The sequence below is a fragment of the Manis pentadactyla genome, chromosome 1 (assembly GCF_030020395.1).
Source record: "Manis pentadactyla isolate mManPen7 chromosome 1, mManPen7.hap1, whole genome shotgun sequence".
NCBI lineage: Eukaryota > Metazoa > Chordata > Mammalia > Pholidota > Manidae > Manis > Manis pentadactyla.
The window spans coordinates 74,851,324-74,862,068 of NC_080019.1; the positions used below are offsets into that span (position 1 = coordinate 74,851,324).

A 10,745-nucleotide genomic window follows, 5' to 3' on the forward strand; every position below is an offset into this window, starting at 1 on the left:
TCCTTTTGGATTGGTCACACAGTTCTCTTAATATTGTTTCATTCCTGGAGATCCTTTTGTCTCTCTCTATGTCAGCTTCTATGCGTTCCTGTTCTCTGATTTCAGTTCCATCAATGGCCTCTTGCATTCTATCCATTCTGCTTATAAACCCTTCCAGAGTTTGTTTCATTTCTGCGATCTCCTTCCTGGCATCTGTGATCTCTTTCCGGACTTCATCCCATTTTTCTTGCGTATTTCTCTGCATCTCTGTCAGCATGTTTATGATTCTTATTTTGAATTCTTTGTCAGGAAGACTGGTTAGGTCTGTCTCCTTCTCTGGTGTTGTCTCTGTGATCTTTGTCTGCCTGTAGCTTTGCCTTTTCATGATGATAGGAATAGACTGCAGAACTGGGACGAGTGACGGCTGGAAAGACTTCTTGTTGGTTTGTGGCCCTCCTCTCCTGGGAGAACAGCGACCTCTAGTGGCTTGTGCTGCGCAGCTGCACGCAGACAGGGCTTCTGCTTCCTGCCCGGCTGCTATGGAGTTAATCTCCGCCCTTGCTGTGGGCGTGGCCTGGCTCGGGCAGCTACTCCAAAGTGGTGGAGTCGCGTTGGAGCAGGAGCTGCTGGGAGGCTATTTATCTCCGCAAGGGGCCTCCCTGCTCCCTGCAGCCCAGGGGTTAGGGTGCCCAGAGATCCCGGATTCCGTAACTCTGGATTAAGTGACCCGCCCTGCCCCTTTAAGACTTCCAAAAAGCACCCGCCAAAACAAAACAACACCCACCAAAAAAAAAGAAAAAAAAATTTTTTTAATTAAAAAAAAAAAAAAAGTTTTTAATTAAAAAAAAGGTGGTCGTTCGTTTTTCTTTATTCTCCGGTGCCAGCCTCAGGCCTCTGCTCACCGGTCTTTCTGCCCTGTTTCCCTAGTATTGGGGTCCCTATCCCTTTAAGACTTCCAAAAAGCGCTCGCCAAAACAAAACAGCAAAAAAGCAAAAAAAAATGGTCGCGCGCTTTTCTTATGTCCTCTGTGGCCCAGCCTCCAGTGCCTGCTCACTGTTCTTGCTGCCCTGTTTTCCTAGTATCGAGCGCCCTGCACTCTGGCCCGGATGGCTGGGGCTGGGTGCTCGGCAGTCCTGGGCTCCGTCTCCCTCCCGCTCTGCCTGCTCTTCTCCCGCCGGGAGCTGGGGGGAGGGGCGCTCGGCTCCCGCGGGGCTGGGGCTTGTATCTTACCCCCTTCGCGAGGCGCTGAGTTCTCTCAGGTGCGGATGTGGTCTGGATATTGTCCTGTGTCCTCTGGTCTTTATTCTAGGAAGGGTTGTCTTTGTTATATTTTCATAGATATATGTTGTTTTGGGAGGAGATTTCCACTGCTCTACTCACGCCGCCATCTTCCGCCCCTCTCCTGTTGGCATGGCTTTTATAAGAAGTGTAGAAGTTAAGTGCAAAGAGGTTCCATGTAAGATTTCAGCACTCAAGAGTTTGTACCCAGCTTGACTTCTTGTCAGACTGTCCCTGACAAGGATGTTTTTTCCTTCCCATTTTGAGTGTTCCATCCTTAAGACACTGGACACTTTCATCAGTGTCTGCTTTTAAACAGGAAGTCACTGGATTTTTGTCCAATTTAGCTGCAAGTGGGATGGGAAGAGATACATGAAAGTGAGCCAAAGTGCACTTTTACTGGGTTGTGTTTACTTCATTTGTGTTGTGTCATGATAAGGATGGGAGTGTTGGGAAAAACTTTCATGCTCCATTAGCTTCCTTATTGAGGGGAACATTTTTAAAAGGAAAAGTAAATTAATAATGTAGATGGAAAGCAGTGTATTGGTGTATCAGGCTGCCAACATGTAGTTTGGCAGTTCTCCCAACTTTATTTTGCTAGAACTAAGAAAGTGTTTTAAGAGGCATAAAATAATTGAATTTTTGGTTGGAAGGAAATTCAGAAACTATTTAATAAAACTGCCCCCCCTTTTATCTGGTTTTTATACATACTAACACTCCTATGTCCCCCAACACACACACTCACTCACTCTCTCTTTCTCTTTCATAAAGTCCTTTACGGTTTTTCTCAGTACATTTAGGAGAAAGAAGTCCTTACATGACCTTGAGGGCCCCCTGCATAGTCTTTCAAACACTGTTTCTTCTCCTAATCTTGCTTTTGTGCTTCCCCTTCTCCTTCCTTCTCACAAATCTTTCTTGACTCTTGACATGTGCTCATGGCACTTCTCATTCATACAAAGATATCATGCACGTTGTGCATTTGTGCTTTGTCTGTTCTCTGAAAGCAGGGATTACTTGTTTTGCTCATATCTATAGCAGCAGCAGATAACGCGGTTCTTGGCTTTTAGGTGCACCTCTTATTTATTGAATCCATGCATTCTATCCATTGCATTTTCTAGAGTCACCTGACTTTTATTTGTACTTTCCAAGCTAACTCATTCCATTTTGCAGTTGCTCTAATGGTAATACAGTTTTTAGAAAATGTTTATAACGAGCATGAGAAAAGTGTATAAAAAACTGATGTAAGTCCACTAAGGAAGATGTTTAAAACCCTAATAGGCAAAGGATGTGAATAACTAATTGACAAAATAAATTCTTCTTAAGTGGTTAAAAAAAGACCTGAGAAAATATTTTTATTTTCATTAGGTATCATGTAAATGAAGATCAAAGCAAAATGCTCTCTCGCCATTTAGCAAAAAATTATTTTGCACAAGAAGCAGCTTGAGAGGCCTATTTTATAGGCAGTGACTGGTGACTGTGTTAGGTTAAAAAGATGGGTTTAGAGCCACACAGACCTAGTTTTAAGTCTTGGATCTTCTTCTTAATTGAATGTGTATGACTTTTTGAAAATTACTTGTGTTTCTCATTTGTAAGATTGGAACTTCCAGGGACTTTGTTATTAAATTTGTTTATTCATTCAAAAATATTTATTGAGTACCTGCTTTGTGCTAGGTACAATCTCAGGCACTTGGATATAGCAGTGAACAAAACATCCCTGCCTAATGGAACATACATCCTAATGGTGGAGACAGACAATAAACAAATAAAATATTTAGGGTATTGGATAGTGTTGAATAGCATTCCTATGGAGGAAAATAAAACAGGGAAGAGACAGAAAGTGTTGTGTTGTAGAGTGTTGTGATTTTAAATAGGGTGATTCAGGAATTTCTTACTGAGATGGTGAGGAAGTAAGCCATGTAGATGTCTTGGGGAGGAACATTTCATGCAGAGAAAATAACACAAATAAAGGAATGAAGGAGTATTGTGCTTGATGTGTATAAGGGACAGAAAGTAAGTCAGGATAGTATGAACAAAGTAAGCAAGGGGAGGAATCGAGAAGGTGGCGAGCAGGGAGCTAGATTGAAGGGCTTGTGAGCTAAGGCAAGTATATTGGCTTTCACTCTCAGGTGGGAAGTCAGTACAGAAATTATGATCAGGGTACTGATATAATATATTTTAAATGGATTATGTTGCTGTTATGTTTAGAACAGACTGATGTGGAAGCAGGGAGACTAATTAAGAAACTTGAATAATAAACTGAGGTTGAAGGTGATTGGACTAGGGTAGTAGCAGAAGGAAGGGTGGAGGAAGAGAGTACTTAGACTTTATACATTTTCAGGATTGGTAAATGGATGAAATGAGAGAAAGAGTAAGATGACCTTGAGGTTGTAGTCTTGAACAACTGAAAGGGTGGAGTTGCCACTAAGGTGATGTGTAAAGTGCTTATTTGACCTATGTGGCACTTACTAGGTACTCCATAAAGAGTCCTTCCCTTACTCACAATTTAGAGTAAAATTGAAAGACTTTTTATCTGATGTACTTATGTCCATCTACATAAGCAAAAATAATATTTCACTGGAATAACTAGATAAGAAAAACATACATTTAGCTGGCACATTAGAGATTAGTAAATTACTCTTAAACAGAAGGCATTTGATAATTCAATAATGGCAAAGGTATCAATAGTAATATAACTTCTTAAAAATCAAAGAAAAAACTTAACTGTTAATGTTTTACTTTACAGATAACACACCCATGTGACTGTATGCCATTTTTATCATTTCAGGATGCTGCCTTATGGCTGTTTAGCAACAGGAGATCGCTCTGGCCTCATTGAAGTTGTGAGCACCTCTGAAACAATTGCTGACATTCAGCTGAACAGTAGCAATGTGGCTGCTGCAGCAGCCTTCAACAAAGATGCCCTTCTGAACTGGCTTAAAGAATATAATTCTGGGTTAGTTTATTATTTCATTCATCATCCTTGTGAACAAACAGCCAAACAAATAACTATTCTAATTTGAATCATCAGTGCCCTAGAGGAAATATTAGTATTATTTTATTGCTTCATTTCAGGTTAGACTAAAATGACAAATGGGCCTTCCTAAAGGCTGATAGGTGGTTAGCATTGAATTCTACTTTATCTGGATCAAATTTCAGAGCCCCCTAGTCGTTACAATCCAAGAATTCACTTACTTTTAAAATAGTATATAAGTTTTTAAGTGCATCAACTTCTATAATTATGTGAATATATGAACTTAAGTTTTAAATTGATTTTTACAATAGAAGTAAATGTGTTTGTAGAAAATCTCTCCAAACTAAAAAGCACAGTGCCGGGAATTGTATTATTTATGTTTATTGTGCTGGAAAATACATAGGCAATTACAGAATTTCACAGTGAGGGGAAAACATCTCAAATATTTTTGGCTAAAGACTTCAAAGTTAGACTTAAGTTTTATCATTGACAAAAATCTAAGAACTCATATGTGATAATCAGCTTCCTAACTTTGATCATAGAGCCTTGTCTCTAAAGGGTGTTTTACTTTTGATTAAAACATTGATTTAAATGGTTGGAACTGCAATACTTAACTCTTAAATAGGGATTCTACTCTTAGGTCAGAACCGACAAGGATATTCCAAAGCCTAGCATCATCTAGCAATGATAGTTTCCTTTCATTACTATGCAAATGAACCTACTCCCATCCCTACTGAAACATGACCCCTAGGACACAGCAATCTGAATGACTGACTTCCAGTTAATATGTCTCTGAGCCAGTCTGCTGATTCCTTTCTGCCCTGCTCCCTCAGTGGTCATCCTCACTGTCTTGGCTGAGCCAACATCTTCTACTCAGATGGTTTTGGCAGCTCTGTGGTGCACTTTTCCTTGGGATTAAAAAGTAAACAAGTGTAGATTGGATCTCATCTCTTACGTTTTAGAGGCCGAAAACCTTTGTTGCTTTTGTTTTTCCTCTTGTTCAGGGAAGACCTGGACCGAGCCATTGAGGAGTTTACCCTGTCCTGTGCTGGCTACTGTGTAGCTTCTTATGTCCTTGGGATTGGTGACAGACATAGTGACAACATCATGGTAAAAAAAACTGGCCAGGTGAGCTGCTCCCGAGAGTCTCCCAAAGGCCTCAATGTTGCTATTACATCTGTACATACAACATAAGTTTCTTGTGAAACTTGGCCAGATTCTTCTTATTCTTGGAGTCATGTCTTTGTCTTTTATTTCCTACCCCCTCATTTCACATAGCTGCTTCATATATGCATTGGTTTGTTGCTTAAAGTTAGGCAATAAGCATTTATTTAAATGTTTAAAAGGTTATTGTGGTTACTTAAAAGTGACTTTTCAGCATAAGAAATTGTATTTGGTGGACAGTGACTGTAATGGAGTGGGGACTTGATAATGGGGTGAATCTAGTAACCACAGTGTTGTTCGTGTAATTGTATATTAATGATACCAAAAGAAAATGTTTCAATGAGAAAAAAAAAATTATATTTGGGACACATGTGTCCTGAGCTAGAAGCAGCAGATGATGTTCAGGATGTATTTTAAAGAGGATAACGAACCAGCTCTTAAAAAGTTGAGATGAACCCCACTTGGAACCCCACTTGAGCCATTTTCTCTTTTAGTACATCATTTCTAATCATATATCAGAGTAGGAAGAAATGAAGCATGAGTAATACTGATTTGTGGTAACTAAGGAACTAGACTAGGTTATTTATGAAAAAGCTCTTTGTTTTCAATCAAAAATTTTCTTTTTTCAGAGTGACTTTTGTTTATAAACCTTTCGGATTAATTTAAGCAAACACATATGAGATATTTAGGATAATTTTTCAGTTAGGCACACTTAGAATTCCCTGCCACTGGAGGCATTCCAGAATGAAAATCCCTGGGTCCACTATGTGAACCCTGGCTGTAAATGGAACTCAGAGTTTTACACTTCCTGGGAGACCTGGGTGGTTCTGGCTTGAGCTTTGGAAGTTGAACTTTGTGTTCACACTTAAAAGGCTTGCCTTGGACTTGTGGTTAATCAGCTTGAAAATACAGATTTTTCTCCATTCTTTCCTGACACCCTTCTAATACTAATAATGATATTAAGGAATAATAAATATGTAAATCCAACAAGTCAAAGATAACAGGAAAAGAGGCCACCCTGGGTGAAGGACATCAATAAATTGGGGATGAGGGAAAGCAAATGGAAATAGTTGAGAAAATGGAAGTCTGCTTACTTGTAGAGGGACATGTCATTCTGAAAAAAGCCTAGAGTCAGAGGCACTAGGATTACTGAAGGTGGGGATGTAGGAAGAGGCCAAATATAAGAATTGGTTGGCAGATTATATATGGAGAAATTAGGTGCTCAAGTCTCCTTCCTAACTTCAAGAAGGAGGTAGATTTATTCTCTGAAGAAACCGATTCTTCTGACTCAAGGACACCAGGTTCCACAGAAGCTAAGAGAAAGGCACCATTTTAAACATGGGGAGGAATTGGAAGTTGGCATCCTAAATGGTATGATTCCCAGCCACTTCTGCTTGCTTTGCTCTAAGAACCTAGCAACCAGTGTATCTCCCACTTTCAGCAAGAGACTAGGTGATTTTTTCTCAAGAGAATCTTGTTCCAATGAAAAGACTGACAGATTCTGACAGTTTAGGTCTCTGACCAGTCACTCTTAAAGAAAGCCCATTGGATCAACGATCCTACCATGTACATAGATAGGTTATTCAGCTTCTTAGTGAATTTCTCTTAAATGTAGTCAACCACAGATTGGCAGACATTCATGGAAATCCTCACCATGAAAGAGAGAATAAAACAAGCAAAATGGGGAAAAAAGAACTCCAGGCAAACAGAGTCTAACAGCAGTAAACAGAGGAGGGTCAAAAAATAAAAATAAAAACAAAAAAAGACACTGCATTTATGTAGTAATAAGATACTGTTTTTTAAAAATTAGAAAATAGAATTCATGGAAATAGAAAAGAAGAACAAATAAAAAGTTAAAATAAAAATAGTCTGAACTAAAGATCAGCTAATATTTATTGAACTTTTAACTCACGGAAGGCACAGTTCTAAGTTAACTATGTTAACTTCTTCAAATCCTCACGACAGCCTTACAGAGTAAGAGGTAATATTCCCATATATAGGTGAGAAAATTGAGGCAACAGAGAGAGGACATCTTAGGATTTAAATCCTAGTACTTTGGCTTAGATTCTGGTTTTGAGCTACCATGCTATATATTGCCCCTTAATATTCCAAAAACAACCAAAATATTTGACAATTAGAAGAAAGAATATCCAGAAGTCATAGAAAATCAATTCAGGGAGGTCCACCATCGAGCTTAAAGGGAGTTCTAGAAAGAAGTGGCAGAGAAGGGAAAGGGAAGTAACTCTTCGAGCAAATAATATAAAAGTGTTTCCTGAAGCTGATGTTAATGAATATGCAGTCAAAAGAGTACAAAAGTTCCCTTATTGTGGGTGAATAGACCCCCACTAAGGCCCTTCACCACGTATTTCAGTGCATCAGGCATAAAGAGGTCTTATACTCCCCAGAGACACAGCAGGACACATAACCAAGGTTCCAGAGTCATAAAGAACTTGGCTTCTCAGTAGCAACATTAGTAACTATAAGACAATTGAACTTAGCTTTCATAATTTTGAGAGAAAAGTTCTAACCCAGAAATCTGTAACCAAACTATCAATCAGTTATAAAGGTGGAATGAAGGTGTTTTCAGACATACAGGGTCTCAAAGCTGTATCTCCTCTATCTTTTTTCAGGAAATAGTCAGAAAAAGGCATCTACCAAAACAAGGGTTTAAACCAGTAGTTCTCACCTGGGGTGGTTTTACCCTCGGGACATTGTCAATACCTGAAGACATTTCTAGTTGTTGTAAGAGAGGAGGAAGGTGTTCTGCTGGCATCTAGTGGGTGGAAGCTAGAGATACTGCTAAACATGTTACTGTACACAGGACAGAATTTCATAACAGTTACTGGGCCCAAAATGTCAGTAGTGTCAGTATTGAGAGGCCCTGGTCTAAATCAAAAGAGTGTGATATGGGAGTCAGAAAGCAGGGACTCCAGATGGAAGAAGAAGAATGAAGGCAGAGCCCAGAGAACGATGGTTCTGTGGCAGGCCTTGAGAACAGTCAGCCCGGACAGGAACTAATAGATTACCTGACCATGTGGAAAACTGTTTTGAAATGTGTTAAAGACTTTTAAGAAGATTTAGGGAAGAATCAATAGCATCATTGAACAATTACAAAAAAAATTTTGTCAAGGAAAGAGACTATAGAGTGTGTTAATACAAACACTGAAAAGTGATGTAACCAGAAATTGTGGTGCAATTTGTGTTGCATTACAAAGCACAAGAATACTAAAATTTTAACTAACATAATAAGAATAGTAATCCAAATTAAGGAAGTAAAAAATAAGCTTTTGGGGAATTTGCTTGTCAGATCCATGTTTTGGTTCAATTTGGTTCAAATAAACATGCTATTTAGGAAAATGGAGGCTGATACCAGAAAAACACAGTAAAGAGTAAGGAGAAGTTACCTCTGAATAGTAGCACTCAGGATAGAAAGGGAGCTGGTGAGGCAAGGATGTTCTCTTATTTTGTTATGTTTCTGTATATGGAACTGTTCACATTGGAATAGTTCCATATATAGAACTATTTGACTTCTTAAAATTAAGTTTTAAAATTAATAATATGTGTTTAATTTTTTTAGTATTATTTGGATGTATTTGTCTTTTGAAAGACTCATCTTTTCCACCACATATTTATAGTTAAACATAAGAGTTATTATTGAGTATAAAAGAACTATGGATGTTAGAAACATTTATTCAAATGGCCTACTAGCCTGTCCAAAGAAGGAAGGGCTCAGATGTAGTGCTAGGGGGTCTAGGACCGCTGAGATCTTGCCTTTCTATTTGGAATCTAACCAGAAAAACAAGGGAAGTTAAATCTCACTTGTTTTTCAGCTCTTCCACATTGACTTTGGACACATTCTTGGAAATTTCAAGTCTAAATTTGGCATTAAAAGGGAGCGAGTGCCTTTTATTCTTACCTATGATTTCATTCATGTGATTCAACAAGGAAAAACAGGGAACACAGAAAAGTTTGGCCGGTGAGTATTGCCCTTGTAAACACATCTAACATCAAGGTTAAATACTTCTAATGTTTTCTCATCTGAGCACCTGGACTAGCATTTCTTAGCTGAAAGGTATTTGGATCTGGAAGATACTCCAGTCTGCTAACAGGAAACTTTTGGGGAATTTGCTTGTCAAATCCATGTTTTGGTTCAGAGAGAGAAACAGAATGCTAGAAATTTGAAATAAGTTACTGTGTTTTCATTCCAGTAGTATACTACCTTTTACCTGTCTTAGAAAATTCTCTGAAACTGTTAAGAGATTTGATAGTGAGAGGCTGAAATGGATAGGCATTTTGCTGTCGTTCTATGTGGAAACTAGTAAGGGAGCCAAGCTTCAGGGACAGGTCTTATAATCTCTGATCTGTTCCTCGCTACTTGTATGTTTCCATTACTTCTCTTCTTGTCTTTGGTTCTTCATCTTAAAATAGGGACAAAGATAATTAAATTTCAGGGCTCTTAAGATAATTAGAGATATGCTGTATGATGTGACCAACTCATGCTCTATGCTTACCAGCTGATTGCTATTGTCATTTCTAGTTCTGCCTGGGATCCTGCAGAGTATACCTCTGGGTCTGTTTTTCTCTTTGGCAGTATTAGGAAGACAGAATTGGTTGGTCCTCTTGAATGACCACTTGAAAAGGAGAGATTGGGAAGGCAAGATGACAGGGAGGTACAATGTAAAAGCATTGACATTAAAGAGATTAGTTTCTGGAATCAGACCACAAATCTAGAATTACATTCAGAAATCCTCATGGATAATGATTGCCACTTGTTTTATGATTAGTTTTTGTGTTTCACAGAATTTAATAAGAACCTAGAGTGTTATATTGCCTTTTATCTTAGAGTTTAAAATTAGTTTTATTTTTGAAAAAGATACTATGTTTTAGAGAGCTTTATCTATTTTATGTAAATTTTAGTCCTGGGATAGTTTTCAAAGAAGAAAAAAATCACAAATGAACCTTTAGTTCAGTAGAAACTTTCCAGCTCTTGTGGGATTTTCTGCAAAGTGTAGATATGTCTCTTTTGTTTTCCTTAATGAAATTTGCTACCTCTCCTCTCACATCACATTCTTATGATTTGCTGCATCAACTCAAGGTTCCGCCAGTGTTGTGAGGATGCGTATCTGATTTTACGACGGCACGGGAATCTGTTCATCACTCTCTTTGCACTGATGTTGACTGCAGGACTTCCTGAGCTCACATCAGTCAAGGATATACAGTATCTTAAGGTACAAATTCCTTTGCTTTTTTATTGGACTTTGTGGGTGTGGAGCTCAGCTATACCTGCCTGTTTCATTCAAATGTTCAAAAGGAATGGAACAAAGTCATTTCCTGTGAGGTGGATCTCACCCA

General features: G+C 38.6%; 1 protein-coding gene across 11 annotated transcripts in view; it reads left to right on the forward strand.

Annotated features, from left to right (window-relative positions):
- The window catches only part of PIK3CB (phosphatidylinositol-4,5-bisphosphate 3-kinase catalytic subunit beta), a 265,299-nt gene that overhangs the window by 246,535 nt on the left and 8,019 nt on the right, over window positions 1-10,745 (forward strand). For all 11 annotated transcript variants that reach the window (XM_036877283.2, XM_036877281.2, XM_057498687.1 and 8 more), the window contains 4 exons: window positions 4,044-4,211; window positions 5,234-5,357; window positions 9,224-9,369; window positions 10,489-10,621. In XM_036877283.2, coding sequence (XP_036733178.1) covers window positions 4,044-4,211; window positions 5,234-5,357; window positions 9,224-9,369; window positions 10,489-10,621 — 571 coding nt within the window. The remainder of the gene's footprint in view (window positions 1-4,043; window positions 4,212-5,233; window positions 5,358-9,223; window positions 9,370-10,488; window positions 10,622-10,745) is intronic.